This window comes from Schistosoma haematobium, chromosome ZW, assembly GCF_000699445.3.
Source record: "Schistosoma haematobium chromosome ZW, whole genome shotgun sequence".
Classification (NCBI taxonomy): Eukaryota; Metazoa; Platyhelminthes; class Trematoda; order Strigeidida; family Schistosomatidae; genus Schistosoma; species Schistosoma haematobium.
Genome location: NC_067195.1, coordinates 33,896,360 through 33,917,768, shown reverse-complemented (window position 1 = coordinate 33,917,768; position 21,409 = coordinate 33,896,360). Strand labels below are relative to the sequence as shown.

The 21,409-nt window shown below is 34.3% G+C and overlaps 1 protein-coding gene across 2 annotated transcripts; it reads right to left on the bottom strand.

Moving 5' to 3' along the window:
• Window positions 1-6,427: 6,427 nt before the first annotated feature.
• LGE1 (transcriptional regulatory protein lge1) lies at window positions 6,428-20,724 on the bottom strand. 2 transcript variants are annotated; one of them, XM_012943026.2, is made up of 6 exons: window positions 20,632-20,724; window positions 20,533-20,587; window positions 19,521-19,829; window positions 15,077-15,160; window positions 11,867-11,938; window positions 6,428-7,461 (listed from the first exon to the last, which is right to left on the bottom strand). In XM_012943026.2, exons 1-6 carry the CDS (start codon window positions 20,637-20,639, stop codon window positions 7,258-7,260), a joined length of 732 nt encoding a protein of 243 aa, XP_012798480.2. In that variant the 5' UTR covers window positions 20,640-20,724; the 3' UTR covers window positions 6,428-7,257. The 2 variants fall into 2 exon arrangements, with proteins under 2 accessions (XP_012798480.2, XP_051071166.1); XM_051211128.1 differs by lacking the exons at window positions 19,521-19,829; window positions 20,533-20,587; window positions 20,632-20,724 and having other exon boundaries at window positions 6,428-7,286; window positions 7,330-7,461; window positions 15,077-15,556.
• Between the last annotated feature and the right edge of the window lie 685 nt (window positions 20,725-21,409).

Genomic DNA, 21,409 nt, shown 5'->3' with positions numbered 1-21,409 from the left:
TGTCGTATCATATATTACCTCTCCTCATAATGCATTTGATCCTTGTGAAAAACCTGCTCAATGCGAAGCACGAGTACTAAGTGACCTCGAGTTTGATTACATTTCGGATGATTTCATATCAACTGCTGTTTACCCTTATCACAAAAACAGTTCTAATGTTTACTCTAAACAATGTGAGAAATATGTTTTAAATGAAGCCACATCATTCATAACTTGGGGATATAAAGATCCAACATTATTTCGTGGGGAGGATAGGATTGAAAAATCTATGGTTCGAATTCTAGATATTAATGATTTCAGTACAAAACCGACATGCTGATTGTATACAATTCCAGGTGAGTCTGTTCCGATTTCGTTTGTTAATTCCAATACTAATGAGCACTTTCTAGATACTGCAAAGTTTTTATCTTATACAATGTCGGACAGACTCAGGATGAACTTAACAAGAAGACGTACAACCGATTACAAACACTTATACTTCTATTTAAGCTGTGGCGGATGTGGTGTTTGAATGGACTAATGATACCTTTGTACTGGTTGAATGCTTGATTTCGAATTCTAAATACAATACATTCGTTGGTGTCTGTGTCTTCTTAATTCAATTGCGTTAATCCTGGAATTCCTAATTCATACGACAATTAGAATACCATATTGGCGTCGTGATGGAACCTGCAATGGAAAAGTTGGATATTCATTCAACTCCTGAAGCTTTTAAGGATTATTTGGAGAGGTTCGAAATTTGGAGCATGACCAAAGAAGATGATGAGGATGTTAATATTGTGGCACACTTCCTCACATTCATTGGGAGAGAAGCGTACAGCTTATTAAAAACTTTAGCATATCCAGAAAAACCTATCTCACTCCCTTATGCAACTCTTAAAGAGCTATTATTAAGTCATGTAAAATGCACCAGTTTTGAATGCCGTGAAAGGGCGAAGTTTCATAAGATGATTCGTCAAAATGACCAAAAGGCTCGGGAATTCATCCTTGAATTACAGAAACAAGCTGCCAAGTGTAATTTCGGTGATCAACTTCATGTGCAACTGAGGGATCGATTAATTGCAGGAATTAACATACCGAGTTTGGAAAGAGAGCTGTTAAGAATGCCAAACTGTTCCTTTCAAGATGCTAGAACTGCATGTATTAACTACGAAGTAGTCAATGAACTTGATATCCAGTCGATGAAGATTTCTAATACTTTGCTTAGTCGTCATGATGAACTACAATCTCAGGGTCAATCAAACTTGCGTTCATTTAACAGTGATTCCTATTCTCGTGTAAATATGAAAGGTGTTTCAACGAGGAATTACAAAGCAAATCACAGAGGTGAGATGAAGTTTGGTAAATGTTTATCATGTGGAAAGTTTCATGCTCGCAATCCATGTGTATTTCGTAATGCTAAATGTTTTAAATGTGGTAAGGTAGGACACATTCAGTCAGTATGCAAAGCTACTGTCCATTTTGCTTCAAGCTGTACTAAATCTTGTAATTTAAATTTCAATAATTCGGATGTTTCTAATGATCATTTATCTTTATCAACGATTTCAAAAGACAGTGCAGAGTCATATGACAGTTCAGAGTTAGATGAAATCCAGAATTCTTGTGAGACAACAGTTCCTAATCAACCGATTTATCAGAATTCTCATGCTATTGTACCAGGTATGACTTTTCCTAATGATTCACATATTTCTAATGAAATTACTTGCAATTCTGAGGAAAATATGTTAAATGAACCTAATCATGATCGGAAACCTGATGTGGTTTGGATAGATGCTGATTTTTCTAACGATCCTACGCTCTGCAATGACAGTCCTAATGAATTTCATGAGAATATTTCAGAAGAATCAATTCCTAATGTCGTATCATATATTACCTCTCCTCATAATGCATTTGATCCTTGTGAAAAACCTGCTCAATGCGAAGCACGAGTACTAAGTGACCTCGAGTTTGATTACATTTCGGATGATTTCATATCAACTGCTGTTTACCCTTATCACAAAAACAGTTCTAATGTTTACTCTAAACAATGTGAGAAATATGTTTTAAATGAAGCCACATCATTCATAACTTGGGGATATAAAGATCCAACATTATTTCGTGGGGGAGGATAGGATTGAAAAATCTATGGTTCGAATTCTAGATATTAATGATTTCAGTACAAAACCGACATGCTGATTGTATACAATTCCAGGTGAGTCTGTTCCGATTTCGTTTGTTAATTCCAATACTAATGAGCACTTTCTAGATACTGCAAAGTTTTTATCTTATACAATGTCGGACAGACTCAGGATGAACTTAACAAGAAGACGTACAACCGATTACAAACACTTATACTTCTATTTAAGCTGTGGCGGATGTGGTGTTTGAATGGACTAATGATACCTTTGTACTGGTTGAATGCTTGATTTCGAATTCTAAATACAATACATTCGTTGGTGTCTGTGTCTTCTTAATTCAATTGCGTTAATCCTGGAATTCCTAATTCATACGACAATTAGAATACCATATTGGCGTCGTGATGGAACCTGCAATGGAAAAGTTGGATATTCATTCAACTCCTGAAGCTTTTAAGGATTATTTGGAGAGGTTCGAAATTTGGAGCATGACCAAAGAAGATGATGAGGATGTTAATATTGTGGCACACTTCCTCACATTCATTGGGAGAGAAGCGTACAGCTTATTAAAAACTTTAGCATATCCAGAAAAACCTATCTCACTCCCTTATGCAACTCTTAAAGAGCTATTATTAAGTCATGTAAAATGCACCAGTTTTGAATGCCGTGAAAGGGCGAAGTTTCATAAGATGATTCGTCAAAATGACCAAAAGGCTCGGGAATTCATCCTTGAATTACAGAAACAAGCTGCCAAGTGTAATTTCGGTGATCAACTTCATGTGCAACTGAGGGATCGATTAATTGCAGGAATTAACATACCGAGTTTGGAAAGAGAGCTGTTAAGAATGCCAAACTGTTCCTTTCAAGATGCTAGAACTGCATGTATTAACTACGAAGTAGTCAATGAACTTGATATCCAGTCGATGAAGATTTCTAATACTTTGCTTAGTCGTCATGATGAACTACAATCTCAGGGTCAATCAAACTTGCGTTCATTTAACAGTGATTCCTATTCTCGTGTAAATATGAAAGGTGTTTCAACGAGGAATTACAAAGCAAATCACAGAGGTGAGATGAAGTTTGGTAAATGTTTATCATGTGGAAAGTTTCATGCTCGCAATCCATGTGTATTTCGTAATGCTAAATGTTTTAAATGTGGTAAGGTAGGACACATTCAGTCAGTATGCAAAGCTACTGTCCATTTTGCTTCAAGCTGTACTAAATCTTGTAATTTAAATTTCAATAATTCGGATGTTTCTAATGATCATTTATCTTTATCAACGATTTCAAAAGACAGTGCAGAGTCATATGACAGTTCAGAGTTAGATGAAATCCAGAATTCTTGTGAGACAACAGTTCCTAATCAACCGATTTATCAGAATTCTCATGCTATTGTACCAGGTATGACTTTTCCTAATGATTCACATATTTCTAATGAAATTACTTGCAATTCTGAGGAAAATATGTTAAATGAACCTAATCATGATCGGAAACCTGATGTGGTTTGGATAGATGCTGATTTTTCTAACGATCCTACGCTCTGCAATGACAGTCCTAATGAATTTCATGAGAATATTTCAGAAGAATCAAATCCTAATGTCGTATCATATATTACCTCTCCTCATAATGCATTTGATCCTTGTGAAAAACCTGCTCAATGCGAAGCACGAGTACTAAGTGACCTCGAGTTTGATTACATTTCGGATGATTTCATATCAACTGCTGTTTACCCTTATCACAAAAACAGTTCTAATGTTTACTCTAAACAATGTGAGAAATATGTTTTAAATGAAGCCACATCATTCATAACTTGGGGATATAAAGATCCAACATTATTTCGTGGGGAGGATAGGATTGAAAAATCTATGGTTCGAATTCTAGATATTAATGATTTCAGTACAAAACCGACATGCTGATTGTATACAATTCCAGGTGAGTCTGTTCCGATTTCGTTTGTTAATTCCAATACTAATGAGCACTTTCTAGATACTGCAAAGTTTTTATCTTATACAATGTCGGACAGACTCAGGATGAACTTAACAAGAAGACGTACAACCGATTACAAACACTTATACTTCTATTTAAGCTGTGGCGGATGTGGTGTTTGAATGGACTAATGATACCTTTGTACTGGTTGAATGCTTGATTTCGAATTCTAAATACAATACATTCGTTGGTGTCTGTGTCTTCTTAATTCAATTGCGTTAATCCTGGAATTCCTAATTCATACGACAATTAGAATACCATATTGGCGTCGTGATGGAACCTGCAATGGAAAAGTTGGATATTCATTCAACTCCTGAAGCTTTTAAGGATTATTTGGAGAGGTTCGAAATTTGGAGCATGACCAAAGAAGATGATGAGGATGTTAATATTGTGGCACACTTCCTCACATTCATTGGGAGAGAAGCGTACAGCTTATTAAAAACTTTAGCATATCCAGAAAAACCTATCTCACTCCCTTATGCAACTCTTAAAGAGCTATTATTAAGTCATGTAAAATGCACCAGTTTTGAATGCCGTGAAAGGGCGAAGTTTCATAAGATGATTCGTCAAAATGACCAAAAGGCTCGGGAATTCATCCTTGAATTACAGAAACAAGCTGCCAAGTGTAATTTCGGTGATCAACTTCATGTGCAACTGAGGGATCGATTAATTGCAGGAATTAACATACCGAGTTTGGAAAGAGAGCTGTTAAGAATGCCAAACTGTTCCTTTCAAGATGCTAGAACTGCATGTATTAACTACGAAGTAGTCAATGAACTTGATATCCAGTCGATGAAGATTTCTAATACTTTGCTTAGTCGTCATGATGAACTACAATCTCAGGGTCAATCAAACTTGCGTTCATTTAACAGTGATTCCTATTCTCGTGTAAATATGAAAGGTGTTTCAACGAGGAATTACAAAGCAAATCACAGAGGTGAGATGAAGTTTGGTAAATGTTTATCATGTGGAAAGTTTCATGCTCGCAATCCATGTGTATTTCGTAATGCTAAATGTTTTAAATGTGGTAAGGTAGGACACATTCAGTCAGTATGCAAAGCTACTGTCCATTTTGCTTCAAGCTGTACTAAATCTTGTAATTTAAATTTCAATAATTCGGATGTTTCTAATGATCATTTATCTTTATCAACGATTTCAAAAGACAGTGCAGAGTCATATGACAGTTCAGAGTTAGATGAAATCCAGAATTCTTGTGAGACAACAGTTCCTAATCAACCGATTTATCAGAATTCTCATGCTATTGTACCAGGTATGACTTTTCCTAATGATTCACATATTTCTAATGAAATTACTTGCAATTCTGAGGAAAATATGTTAAATGAACCTAATCATGATCGGAAACCTGATGTGGTTTGGATAGATGCTGATTTTTCTAACGATCCTACGCTCTGCAATGACAGTCCTAATGAATTTCATGAGAATATTTCAGAAGAATCAAATCCTAATGTCGTATCATATATTACCTCTCCTCATAATGCATTTGATCCTTGTGAAAAACCTGCTCAATGCGAAGCACGAGTACTAAGTGACCTCGAGTTTGATTACATTTCGGATGATTTCATATCAACTGCTGTTTACCCTTATCACAAAAACAGTTCTAATGTTTACTCTAAACAATGTGAGAAATATGTTTTAAATGAAGCCACATCATTCATAACTTGGGGATATAAAGATCCAACATTATTTCGTGGGGGAGGATAGGATTGAAAAATCTATGGTTCGAATTCTAGATATTAATGATTTCAGTACAAAACCGACATGCTGATTGTATACAATTCCAGGTGAGTCTGTTCCGATTTCGTTTGTTAATTCCAATACTAATGAGCACTTTCTAGATACTGCAAAGTTTTTATCTTATACAATGTCGGACAGACTCAGGATGAACTTAACAAGAAGACGTACAACCGATTACAAACACTTATACTTCTATTTAAGCTGTGGCGGATGTGGTGTTTGAATGGACTAATGATACCTTTGTACTGGTTGAATGCTTGATTTCGAATTCTAAATACAATACATTCGTTGGTGTCTGTGTCTTCTTAATTCAATTGCGTTAATCCTGGAATTCCTAATTCATACGACAATTAGAATACCATAGGTATGCTCTCAGGGGTTCAACTAATCAAAGAATGATCATCGAATTTCCGTTCAGAACTTCCAAAATGTTACTTAATGTACTGGAAAAAATATTAGGTTAGTAAATGGTTATGCAGTTAAGAATTCATTTGAATTCGGATATTACTATAGAAAGACAGAAACTACTCTACGATAGTTCGAAAACAACTTAATATCACTGAATTTTCATACGTAAATAAATTTTATTATCGAAATATCTGCATTGCATTATTTTACATTACACATGTGAAGAAGTTCAAACCGAAACACAGAAACTAGCTTCAGTGTAGGTCTGTACAAGCAATCGTTTTACTCTGATTTGATATTCGTATAACAGTTCTTAAATAGGAACATTGAGAGCAGTATTCAATGAAGAATCGATCTGAATTACTAATTATGGAACCAAATTTTACAACACTCTTGAGTTCGAGCGTAATCTTAAACTTTGTTATTGTTAAAATCTTAGAAATTTTAAAATTGTGCCGAGTTATTATTGATACTAAACTTCTTGACAGATTTTAATACAGTAAAATATTTGTAATATCGAGTTCTTTCTCTCAATTCATTACTAATTAAAATCGATGGTTCAAATTGCACTATTCAGTTTTTCATTTGTAAGATTAATAACATTTAGAGAGACATGAAACATAATTATAATCAAAGAAGTATCGCCCACTTGTTGAAAGAATTCTTCAGAAACCAATATCAGATTATTTATAGTAATCATTTGAGAAGTAAACTTCCTGATTTTTAATATTGTAAGAGAAAAAGGAGCAGAAGAAGTGTTCATAACAAAATCCCCAACAATTTTAAGGGAATTTCTGAGAATGATATAATTTGGTTTCTCCATAATGAACACGTTCTTTACAGGCAAGAATAACTCATTAATAAGGCTCAAAAACGTATTGCCAGGATAGTTTTATTATCAACTAAAAAGAACCATATGATGTGAAATGCATTGAAATGAACATCCGTACAGTCATATCTATGATAATTGACAGAATCAATCTGCATAACAGTGTTAAGGAAATGTCTTTATTTGGGCATTGACTGTGTTTAAAATGTCATGTATTCGTAATGTGTTTCGACTCACTTGCTCTCCTGTGATTAGGTATCCTTTAATTTGCAACAAGTGTACAGTTATGCTCAACCATATATCATTCCACATCATCAAACGTAGTTGTGACAAGTCGAACAATAAAATCCCACCATTATATCCGTAACCCTGAAATGAAAATATGAACGTGACTTTCTATATTTTGCTTTGTTAAAATTAAGTTAGTTGTTGATTAATTGACTTATTAATTTTTAATATTTACACTTGTAGTAGTAGTTCGAACAGATAAGCTGAATGACTGATATTAACGTAGTATTGTTTTACTCGGAAATATGTATTTTGAAATTTATCACTTGAAAAAGATGACTGTTTTGGTAAAATTTGTTGATCGGTTCATGATTTGAGTGAAACAAGAATATGTCCGATTGTAAACAATCACATCACAACTTACTAATACATTATGTAAAAGATGTAAAGGCATTCGAAATGGCAAACTATTATCTCTCTGGGTATCTCGTCTTCGTTCACTAACAGTGCACTGTTACAGATGGCCGATTAGATTTATAAAAGTTGGCAGAGCCAGAGATCGACATTAAAGTTCCCCTATGAATACTAACAGAATTCTGTCTAATTTTTTTCACTTTATGGGTAGAAGGTTAGATACAAGAGAGTTTCTACTGTACTCTGGTCACAAATAAGTAAATACTCCACACACTCAGGGAGTTGCTCTGATGTTGTCCAGAGAAGAGCGAAAAGCACTTATAGGATGGGAATCTCATGGATTCAGAATCATCAAAGAATCTTTCAAAACAAAGAAAGATAAAGTAATGAATTTTATCCAGTGCAGTGCGTCCACTAATGATAGCAGCGAAGACGATGAATATCAGTTTTATGAAGCTGCAGTCGATTGTAGAAAAGTGTCACGGAAAGGACCTAACCATCCTGATAGAAGACCTAAACGCCAAAGTCGGGTGGACAACACTGGGTATGAGGATATCATAATTGCATCACTAAGAAATCTAGAAGGTCAGTGGAAGAAGTTAGAACCAGGTGAAGAGCTTCAGATCACCAAATGGTGGTTGTCAAGATGAAATGATGCTAACAAGGCACTGGACAACTGGAGGAACAGCATTACAATGATTTAATAGCGCCTTCCTTTGAGATACTGACAAACTCAACGAATTCAGGATAACTCTAAACAGCATGTTCCAAGTCTTGCAAGATGTACTTAAGGAGGAGAAAGCTAATATGAAGGATAACTGGAAAGGAATCAAAGAAACAGTAACTTCAACGTGTCAGGAGTTGCTGGGCCGCAGCAAGCATCATCACAATGAATGGATCTATGTCGAAACCCAGGGCAGTATTCAAGAAAGGAAGAACGAAAAGACGGCAATTAATAACAGTCAAACAAGATTAGAGAAAGTCAAGGCACATATCGAATGCACAGAAGCAAATAATCGAATGAAGAGTAGCATTAGAGCCGACAAGCAGAAATACGCGGAAGACCTAGCAATGACAACAGAAAACTCCGCAAAAGAAGGAAATATGAGAACATTGTAAACAAGAGCGATCAACCAATGACAAAGAATGCAAGCCAACCACTGAGATTCACGAACAGTGAAATGGATAGGTAGGGCACTTTGAAGCGCTCAAGAATAGACCAACACCACCGAACCCATCGGACGTCAAAGAGGCTTTCACAAACCTTCTTGAAGACGTTACTGTACAGCTGGGTATAAAATCCACGTAGTAAAGTCAGCTAAGTGTATCGTAGTCAGTGATTGCAGCTATGTTATCGTCTATTCAGTCAATCAGTTGTAGACAACTCAGAGTAATTTCTATTATAAAATTATTTGGATGTATGACTTCTGTGGTGTGTCGTAATCTTACTGCACAACACTTCACACGTCTCTTGCATGATGGAGCGATATTTTCGTCACGTAATACTTGACATTTTTAATGTAAGCTATTAAAAACGACAGAGAACAAATTACGCCCTCCATTATGGATTATGATTGTTTAAATAGTAATTCACACTTCATTTTGGTCGGTTTCCAGGTACAAGGTCAAATTTTAGAACGAGATTGTAGTTTACTCTCACTCCAGCCGAAGCACTGAAGTCAAACATATAGATAACTGCAAATATGATCCCCGTTCTGTTCAGAAAGATATATGAAAAAAGACAAGTGCTGACAGGTTGAAAAGAAGAATATCACATCAAAATACGAATGAACGAAGACCTCAGAAAGTGTGAGAAATACAGAGGCATCAGTACCAGGAAATTGTTGTCGAACCTAATAAAAGATTAAGTAGACGCCCAGTTGCGAGATCAACAGTTTGAATTCCGTAAGAATCGATCGTTCACAGATGAAATCGCGACACTACAGATCGTTGTTGAACGGTCAAATCTTGCGAAGACCAGCCTTACAGAATTCACCAAACATCGAAGCAGCATCTACAGGTATTTCTATGTATATTACGAGACCAGCAATCGAAAAAATCAGGATGGCCACCAGAAAAATCGGCTGAAGCACTTGAAATCAGATATAGAAGCAACTCCAATGATGCTCCACCTTCTATTCTGAAAGATTTGGGAGGAAGAACAATATCAACAGACTGGAAAGAAGGATACCTCGTCCAGATACTAAAGAAGGAAGATCTGAGCAAATGTGGGACTTACAGAGACATCACATTACTATTGTGTTGTGGATGCGGAGGAATAGACCAATAATTATGATGTTAAGTCCAATGGTGTCCTTGGACTTTAGATGGACATTTTCTATTGGTCGATATCTGTTCACTTGTTGAATATTGTACAAAATGTTGTTTTCTATTTTGTGGTACGATGTGGTATGCTTGATTGGTATATAAACAAAGTATGTTTGAAATATAATGATTCATATCTCAAAGGTTGTGACTTGTGTTCTGGACTCAACAGGCTGGGCTAGACAGGGAAGTGGGACCAATCGAGACTCTAGGCCGTCCGTACGTGTTTACGTGTCACTGTAATCGATCGATAAGTACGCTGCTCTCTAATTTTCCAGTCAAGGACACAACAATTAGCACAGGATAAAAATCGACCCAAACTTAAAGCCATAACATATTGGTACCACGAAAAAGTTTTTTCAGAGTGTTGCTGACTCCCAACTTCGAGATCGACAGGCCAGACTCCGTAGGGATCGGTCATGCACTGGCCGAATTGCGACACTACGGATCATCGTCGAACAATCAGTTGACTGGAACGCGTCACTATACATCAAATTCAATGAATATGAGGAGGGCCAATAGGAGAACCTTATGGAGTCTTCATCAACACTGTGGTGTACCTGAGAAGACCGTCACCATCATACGGAACACTTATGATGAACTACACTGCAAAGTCGTACACACTGGACAGCTGACAGACTCACTTCAAGTGAGAGCAGGAGTCAGACAAGGCTGCTTACTCTCGTCTTTGCTTTTCCTTCTGGTGGTCAACTGGATTATGAAGACCATGACATCTGAGGGAGAGCACGGAATACAATGAGCAGCTTGGATGCGACTAGACGATTTGGACTTCACAGGTGACCTATCACTCCTGTCCCATACACACCAACAAGTGCAGATGAAGACAACTAGTGTAGCAGCAGCCTCTGCATCAGTAGGCCTCAACATGCACAAAGGAAAAAGCAACATCCTCAAATACAACACAGAGAACACAAAACCAATCACAATTGATGGAGGAACTCTGGAAGAGGTGGAAACTTTCACTTACCTGGGCAGTATCATCGATGAACAAGGGGGATCTGATACAGACGTAAAGGCAACGATTATCAAAGCGAGATCAGCATTCCTACAATTAAGGAACATTTGGAACACAAAACAACTGTCAACCAACATCAAAGTCACAGTCTTCAATACGAACATCGAGACTACTACAACCGTCACCAAAAAAGCACAAATATTTGTAAACAATTTTCTACGCAAGATACTGAACAAACCAGCTTCCAACTGAAGAGGAAATTAGGAAAAGACGTTGAAGGTGGACAGGACACAGATTACGGAAATCACCAAACTGCATCACGAGGTGAGCACTAACTTGGTATCCTGAAGGGAGATGGAAAAGAGGAAGACCAATAAAGACACTGAGTCGGGAATCGGCGGGAAAAATCAAAAGAATGTATAGCAATTGGAGACAACTGGAAAGTTCAGCCTTGGACAGAGTTGGTTGGAGAATTCTGGTGGGCGGCCTATTCTTCACGAGGCGTACTTGATATATATAAGCAAGTAAGTAAACTTATTTGCTCTGAAGAAATGGAACCTAATATGTGAAGGTTAATTTCTTTTAAACATACTCTGTAAATACTTTTCAATAAAGAGCTACCCAGTTTATCAATAAAACAAACGATATATATTTGTAGATGTAACTTTACAACAGTATCAAAAAATGATAGCTGACTTTATACTCAGATTTAGAATACATTGTCAAACATCAATTAATGTGAATTATTTTGAAAAAAACTTGGGTCGCATCAAACTGTCTGTCTCTTAATAATAATATTGTCAATAAATGTAACAGAATGTTCACACTTACTTCCCAGTCACTGATTAAATTTTTCATAACTTCTTGAAAATACGGATTTTGTTCCAACCCAATGCCTATCACCTTTAGGAAAGAAACAAGAAAACACAAAATATGATGTACCAAATATGATCGAAATATAGAAGAAATTTGAGTACATCAAAAATAATGAATTCATTTATTTAGTGAATTCTCTTCACTTGTGTACAATGTAGATACAATAGTAATGATGACTTAAAGGCAGTATTCATACATTATAATCTACTAGTGAAAATTTATAAAAAGATAATAAATATGGGTGAATTCTAGATATATTCCACTAGTTGAACAATTATGTGTGAACTAAAGTGAAAATTCTAATAGGGAACTTCTGGAAACACATGGAGACACGTTTCTATAACAATAGAAGTGGGCGATAAAAGTTACGCAATGACACTTAATATCCATATTATTTTACTGACTTCGCCGTTTGACTATAAAATTTATAACGGTGATAAATTATAAGATGGTGGTTGGAGGTAGTCAACAGGAAACCCTGGACCTAGGCTTCGTACTACTTGATACTCGTCAGCGAGGTGTACCTGTAATCCTGAGGGAACTGGTACTCCCTGATGGATTCGATCCCGTGTTACCCAACTCCACAGTCAGAGACGTTACCACTGAGCTATCCGGGCCGTGACTGACTTCCTGTAGGACTGAGATAAATTTACAATTGATTGATTACCGGGTGGCGATCAATGTCATGTATGTCAGGTCCTTATTAGTGCAGTTCGAATTGTATCGGCAAAGTAACACGAAACCTAGGTTCAGGGTTTCCTATCGACTACCTCCAACCACCGTCTTATTTCAACATGGTGCACGCAATGTCGAGTCACCTAGACTGGTGGCCACATTGCAACTTGGTCGATAGTATTTGATCTGCAGTAAGAAGAACCTGACATACGTGACATTGATCACCAGCCAGTGATCGATCAATTGTGAAGATAAATTATATTAATTATAATAAACCAACTATTAATTACGCTGACGCTTATTACTTATACTTGAAAAGAGCAACGAGAAACTACTACAATTCCCACGACGAGAAGTAAGGACACCATGAATGATATAAGTGAAGATTCATTAACCCCAGAACACGACTACGAGCCTAGTCGAAACTACACTCATTTATATATTGATTGTACACACATATTGTCTATTAATTAGAATAAAGTCACATGGATGAGAAAATCTCGAGTTATAACAAATCGTATGCTGCATATCATACTGAGCAAAGGTTATGTTAATTTAATACAGGAATATTGTATCTTGCATAAACATGATAGTGAAATAAATCAATGTTACATCGAATAAAATATCACATTGGAAAACAGAAACAAATATTACTCCGATTAATTAACGTATTGAATTAAAAAATAAACGGAAGTAATATTGAACAAGAAGTCACAAGGAGCAAAAGAATCTAATTTCGCTTTTTAATCGCATCATATCATGAATAAGAAGTGTGCGTAAGACTTTCGGAAAATTAACGTCAATTTACGACTAAGATGTTCGTTTTTCAGTACTACACTTATATTTAGACAGATATAGTTTCATATTAAAGTTTGAGTCAAATAACAATATTGATGATAATTCAATTTTTCAAAAGTTTCCTAAAAGTGTATTGAGTAGAAGGATTGTTACGACTGAGATTTTATAGGATACATATATCTTGTCAGTAGTATGTACAGTGTTGACTACAATATTTATATTGGGCTTTAATCTTATTTGTATTTATGAATCGTTGGAATGTGAAAATTGAATCCACATGTTCTGAGTAAGAAAGATACTTCACAAAACATTTCATTAGTTAAAGAAGTCATTTTTGTCTGACTTTTTGTACTCTATCTTGTTATTTTTCCAAGTAATAATACCTACGTAGTCTATGCTTATCGATTCAGGCCATCGTTTAATATTCAGTCAATGTTTAGAACGCTTATAACATTGAAAATGAAACTAAACACTGCATTTTTATGAGTAATATGTCTTTTTTCAGCTGCAGCAAAGTTGCACTATTCAGTCTGAATAACAATAAACATTTCTCTTGATGATTTATTTAATTTAATACAAGCAGTATTCAATCAAAACTTTGTTAATCAAAATAGTATTAATCCTATATGCACTTATGAATCTGCCAGTTTATGACGTCCGATTTTTCCTAATCAGTTCATTCATCTCCACATCACTTTCTCACCCTAGATCTTGGACAAGCTCGCTTTTATTGGAGTTTGTAATCGATATGTCATTCTATTTGTTACTCCTGTGGATTGTATACATTGACAACATACATTTTTCGAAAATTTTTGATTTCGTAATCACATCAGCTTACTCGCTATTAATTGAATGTTTAATAAAATGGTGCTGTAATATCTATAGTTATACTTAGTCTTCTAATGGGTAATCAATGAGCGTAGTTATTATACACCAGTGATATTTATGGAAGTATCATTAACATGTTGTTTATTGGCTCACTGATTGTATTCCGACCCATTGATCAGTATTTCTGTAAACTACTTGGAGGATTTACAGAGCGTCTATTACAAACTGTATTCATTTCATTCAACTCATTTCCAAAGTAACAGTTTATCTGCTTTCTTTCATATTATACTTTAATATTTCAACGACTAAATAATTTATTTAGCTGAGTATAATTTGTTTTAAAAAGAAATAGAAATATAATTGGGATGGTATTGTTGTACAGATTGCTAAAAATTGGTAGTTTGTAGTAAAAAGTTATGTACTGGGGTTAAATGAATCGCTAGTACTGGATTTGAGATAATTTCACATGTCAGTTAATTTGAAAGAAAAAAAATGATCAAAACAACCTAATGGCGATCAAAGTCAAATGCTTTTCAGTAATATTTTGCTTCATCGAAATTAAATTCACAAGATTAAACATCCGTTGATAAATGGATTAAAATCAATCGCTATAGAGTAAAATATTGAAATATCCGAAATAGTAATACTCTTAATGAGAATAGTGAATTTCTGTACATTTTACTAGATTCTATTAATCTAAGATGAGAATAATTTGAAAAACAATCTAGTGATAAATTCACGTCTGAATATATTAGATGCGGTCGAGTTAAACTATAATTAGTTTACAGTTCATGCAAAATATGTCTTAAAATAAAGTAACTAAATATATGAGGATCAGAAATTTGAAATTAAGAACTAACTAACCTGGGTTTCTGGAAATTTCTCAAAGTGATTCCATAGTTCAACAATGTTAGTGTTAAGAATCATATCGAGATCAAGTACAATGACCTGGAACATAAATCAGAATTATCGCAAAAGATGATTGTTATTAAACACTACAATATCCTGTTATAACATGATCAGGTAGCTCTCAGCATGAACATTTAAGGGAATCAATCGTCCTGCTAATTGCTGACCACTTAAAATTTAAAAAAATTTGTCATTCATCATTAGTAAGAATTTTCAAATTTTCCTCTCTCTTGTGACTCAGAAATCACTTAACAAGTATCAGACACAGTAGTTGCTATCTTCTAATCGATATTCAGTTTGCATCTTATTCTCTAGAAGGGTTACAGAAAATGTTAATTCCATTATCAACTGCGAAATTCCATAGCTTATGCCCTTCTATTATTATAACAACAGCTATGCTATCTAATCCCAAAGATTTCTGATGTTTATCTTTAGCCATTCAATAGGATGAAAAAAGTATTTTCGTACTTGATAATTATGCTGTTGAACTACATTGGCATTGATGTCTCCCTGACAGTCAATTCGTTTAACTTCTGTTATAAGTCTATGTGGACAGTTGATAAATATCTTTTCTGATTTGAAGTAGAATGAATATAAAATGGCTTAAATGAAAATGTAGGTGACATGTTGACTGTCACTCATGTAAACCAATATTAATTCTCATATTGAATTCTGCTAGATACAGTATGGGAATCATATGCTTATATTTTTTGTGATGGTCATGTCTATAAAAATACTATATATCCCGAAAAAATACAATATAGATCAAACAGTCCCATTGAAGTTTAAGACTGCAATTGATCAGTCTGTTGTTGGCATATGTGCATACTGTGCGTATGCCTCGATATTGTTTGAAGTCACAAGCTGCAGTGGAATCCAGGACGCGCGTTTCGTCCTATTTGGGACTCTTCAGCTGGATGTACCTGCATCACAGAATTGATGTTCACTCTGGGAATCGAACACAGTACCACCACATATAATTTTTTATATACGATATGAATCAAAAATGTCACAGCATGGATTAAATGAAGATATATAAACAAGATAAAAGAATGAATTCAAAGAGGAAGAATTTGTAATTGAAAGTTTATGTTGTTTTAATGTTCCAATCAATTGTTTAACATATTTAGATAAGATAACTGATTTGAATCGTTGAAAGTAACATCTGTTAATTAGTTTAATACGATATAGATAGAATGGAATAAGCAGTTCAGGTCTACTTATTAATTATTAGTTGCCATGGGTTAGCTAGTTGCATTCGATCTCTCCTATTAATACTGTTTGGATTAGCCCATATATGTAGGGCCTCGACCTTTTTGAAGGATTCTTGTGCCATTGAAATCAATTGTATGACCTGATTCTATCGATTGTAATGCTATCGCTGATTTGTTCTTGAGTTTTCTTACCTCAACTGAAGATATAGGAATGTACTTTAACCATAGTTTGTGTTCCTTCACTCTCACATTCAGTTGCCTTGATGTTTCACCTACATAAGTTGCATTACAGTCACTACACTTGGTTTCATAAACACAATTCTGTTGTTCTTCCTTGTGTATCGGATCTTTGATTCTTACTAGTTTTGATCTTAGAGTATTGTTTGTTCGAAAGAATACTCTTATCTTTTGATTGTTAATGGCTTAAGTATTCATCAAAAGATATATACGGAAATTATCGTTGGGAAACGATGGCTCAGCATGATAAGATAAAATGCTGAAATTGAGATTAAATGTAACCAGGAGGATCGCAGAACCAGAAATAAACCAGTTGGGGGTAGAGGGTTAAAGGACATGGAAGGGGAAGCAGGTGGCTATAAAGGAAGAAGAGTATGAAAAAAGAGTTATAAGACATTAAGTCCATGATAGAAGCAGAGGTTGTACCAATCTCTTTCGGAAAAACAATTCTGGTTTTTCCAGATGTATGGCTATTGCTTCGGCAATTCCACGAAGATGCAACATAATTGTCTTTGGAAGAATTCTTCTTACATTGTAGATGACTTTGAACGCAGAGTCTGTCTTGATTGAGTGACCTGTGTTCACAAGGTGTTTGATTATCGAACTTCTTATTGAGCCTTTTCCTCCTCTTCTTAGCCACGCCGGATAATGTTCTTGAATTCTTTTGGATAAAGTACGCATCAAACGACCTATATACTTGGCTCCACATGAGCAGGCAAATTGGTAAGTGCACATTGAGCTGGTCAGATGAGATAATTTATCCTTAAGATTATTGGTAGACAATGATCGGCTGAAGAATACTATTCGCAACTTGGTTGCGAAGAACGTTCTTTTTAAAGAATCAGAAACATTTTATCTTATCATGCTGAACCATCCTTTCCCAATAATAATTTCCCTATCTATCTTTTGAGGACAATTTAAGCCATTAACAATCAAACGATAATTAGTTTCCCTGCTTAAAAATATTTTTTTTTAATACCTTTGTTTATTCTACCTCACTGTCACCATGCCTAACAGAAGTTTATTATCGTTATTATTTTGATTATTATCATCCTGAAAAAAAAGTATATATATTTGCGATTGTATATTTCTGAAAATGAAGTCGCCGAAAAGAGAACTCTTCATTGAACCAATTTTTCCTATTTTAACCTTTAAGCGAATTCTATGATCGTTTATAAAGTGCTCAAAGAAAATTCTCTTCCACGGAATGTCTTTGTGTTTTAGTATGGGTTATGAATTTAATGTTTAATTCGTTAAACACAAACGAGAATCACTTGCATTACTGGAATTCTTTAAGAACTTGCTAAAGTCCAATTTTCTATCATATTCGAAAAGAGAGTTGAGTTGTCATAAGCGTTCATCAATAAAAAGGGATTTAATTCTTTTCTTTGTTATCGCTAACATCATTATTTTTAGAATAGAAGAACCAAATGATCTTACTTTATCGACTGTTATTTCAATAATGAAGCTGAAAGTTCAAAATAGAATAAATTATCTCATTGCAATTTACCTACATTTACCCATATACACTTTCAACATGTATCATGTAGAGCCACTTGACAGGAATGACATCAGTATGCTTGAACTTGCTTATCTTCCGAGAACTTAATACGATCAGAATAATCAGTTCGATTCTCATTTTTAGTTGTGTACAAGAATACCCTGATAAACACAATCAAATAATGTATCTTTTCATGACAGGATAACAGTAAACGTCACAGTTTTAGATTCTAGATGATGGCACCAAATATGAAAATAAACTCAAAGGTGATGAGATGATTGAATTTCAATGACTCAAAGGACTCACAGATGTGCATAAACGAATATTTGGCAGTTTAATGAGACAAAAACAGTTTCTCGGTCATCTTAGAATATACGAAAATAACAGATAGGGAATTTGTAGAAAATATGCGTATCTGTGTAGCTACTGAGAATTCCTTATCTGTTTATTAAGCATTTGAAGCTGTGATTAGTGCGCTTTCTTGTGACAAAAGACGATCCATGTTTTTAATGGTAAGTTTGTGTTGGAACATCAGTGATTAGATTTTATTCGTTTCTCATCGAAGAGAAACTGAGGTAGTGAAGTGAGTATAGTGTTCAGTGCATGGATATTACAGAAACGTTTACAAATGGTACTACTATCCGTCCTTTTTGATAGTAAGGCAAAAACATGGATGACATTAATCTTTTACAGTCTCATAAAAACTCCGACTTCTAGGTTACTGGTGGTGGATGGTTCAAGCGAAAAGTTTAACTTAGTGTTATTAACAAACAGAATAATCTAATATGTATCTTATTGGATCACTTTACAACATGGTTTATTGCTGACATATTAGTTCCTATAATCTAAGAAAGTAGAAAGTGAGTTTAGTCTAGCTTCGGTTGAATGCAGAGTTTTGGTATTTGTATTCGAATGGGTACTTCAATATTTAATACTTGTTTCAACTAGTTATTTTCCATCGTAACAGCAGAATAAGATGAAGAATTATTAAAAATTATCAAAAAACGGAGTTTTGTGGATATTATAGTAATTTAATAGTTGAATTCATACGTCAATTGAAGCTAGACCAACATGAAAAACCTGGAAGCACTGGACGGCCGTTTCGTCCTAGTGTGGGATTTCTTAGCAGTGAGTTATAATTATTTAAGTATTTTCCACAAACAACCTTTTAAATGTTACCAAGTTGAAAATATGAGTGTTATCTTAAGCTTTGAATAAACCTAATAGTCTTGGAAAACCAGCTCTTAATATCCTTTTCATATTTGAATAGTAATTTAGAAAGCAAGACAACTGTAGATCCTTTAGATATGAAATTTAATTTTGAGGAATATTTAATGAATTGAGTTATAGCTTCATCCAAAAAAAAGTTTATATAAACTATGGTTTATCCTCAATGAAGCAATTTATAAGAAATTGTTATATGGTGTCTGTCAGAAAACAGACTTACCAAATACGTGTTGTACTCATAAAAATAATACTCCACATTATGCAATTTCCACATATTTAGAAAATGGATCAAATAACTGCTGGACTTATTATTTGTTAAAATATGAAATACAGTTGGATAAATATGTAACATTCTATCTTTATAATGTGAGGAATCGTCGCTGATTTTATCACAGAGATCGGATATACAACATTGTTTAAAGTCAAAATGAAATCGTTTCTGATAATAAAAAAGGGATTTCAGAAGACTATCCATGTATAAAAGACCCCGTTCACTATCAATTAAAATAGAAATGTGTATCTTGTCATCCTAAAAGTTAAGAGAAAAAGAAATATACAATCCAATATATATATCAATGCTTTTATGTGTAATGTCATAACAGTGTTTCGTCAATGAAACACGGCTTAAAAAGCGTTCGAATGTTTAACATTTCTGAATGGCTAAATAGTTGAAGACAGACACTTTCATGTTGCAAAATTTAACTAACTATTGTTATGTTATTAAAATTGATGGTAATGAGTAACAAAAAATAAACAATCAGCTCAATAGCTAAAAATATCTATAAAAGTCTTTGGATGGTGATGAACAGGGATTCATGTTCATTAATACATGTTTACTCTTATGATGACTCTTTTTAACTCTTTATAAATTTGATGTAAGAATTTCATAGTAATAGCTCCTCATTTCTCGACAGGGTTGAGGATTATGAAATATATGGACCATAGTGATGGTGATGTATGGGTCTTTTAGTGACTGAGTTCATACTAGGTTATAAACATTTTATGGTCACACATAATTACATACAAAAAACATAACCATTTAATTAAAACAAATCTTAAACAGGAAAATTTATGACAATAAATATACGTTTTAAAAAAAATGGGGACTCAGCAGTTTAAGCAGGCATTCTTGTCTTTATTTCATCAGTATAATTGGTCATTTAAACACATTTTGTAGTTTTTATTTTTTATCAGCTTAAGTACAAGTGAATTCAGTAGTTGTCATCTCTTACCGTGAAGTTACCTATAACCATTGAGGATATTGAATGATTTTCACTAACATCATTACTAATAAAATAATAATAACTCCATATTGTTAATAAGATCATTACTATAACATAAAAAAATGACTTGAGATAGAAAGAGCATTTTCTAAGACGACGAATCATTTTTTTGGGGGAAAAGATGTTTTATCATGAAAGTTGTCAAACAGTTTAAAAGCTAAATTTACTACTGATTTTATATAGAGATTTCTACCCTATTATCAATCATTGTATGCATTACAATAGCCTATAATATTCAAGTAACTTACGCCATACTTCTGATTCGTTAATTCTATTTCCACGAGAAACATTCTGACAAATTGTTTACCAACATCAAAGTATTGATAAGATGCACACTGCCGTTCCTGTATTTGGTAGACCTGATGACAGAACAGGTCAAGCTAATAGTAATAATAATCTATGGTTATTGTGACGTATTTAAAATAAGTAGACAGTTTAAAGCACTGAAAATTCCCCAAATAATTGCTATTCTCAAACAAAAAGCAGTGACCAACTGAATAGCCAAACAATTAAAATATAAAGCACACGAAAGTCTTTACAGTTCAGTCAAAATAAATCATTGTTTCTTTTTCAGTAAAATGACGGCATATTATTTAAGTTCCGGGTTGTGGAGATGGTCGAATTTATTCAAACTCATGAACCAATCAATGTTAAATCACAATTGTAAACCTAGAAGTACTGCACAGGCGTCTCGTCCTAGTATGGGAGTTTTTTGTTATACGGTTTAAAAAAGGGTGTTACTAAATGATGGACAGCATTCCGCGAATATACTGAGTACTGTGTCTAAAATTTATTCGAGAGAACATATTTGATCAATTGAGATACA

Bases quoted from the DNA above. Each gene is read 5' to 3' on its own strand.
- LGE1 (XM_012943026.2), bottom strand. The intron at 19,830-20,532 runs GTAAGAGATGAC...CTTAACTTTTAG, and splicing joins TGGTTATAGGTAACTTCACG to GATGACAAGATACACATTTC. The intron at 7,462-11,866 runs GTAAGTGTGAAC...TTTTCATTTCAG, and splicing joins ATTTAATCAGTGACTGGGAA to GGTTACGGATATAATGGTGG.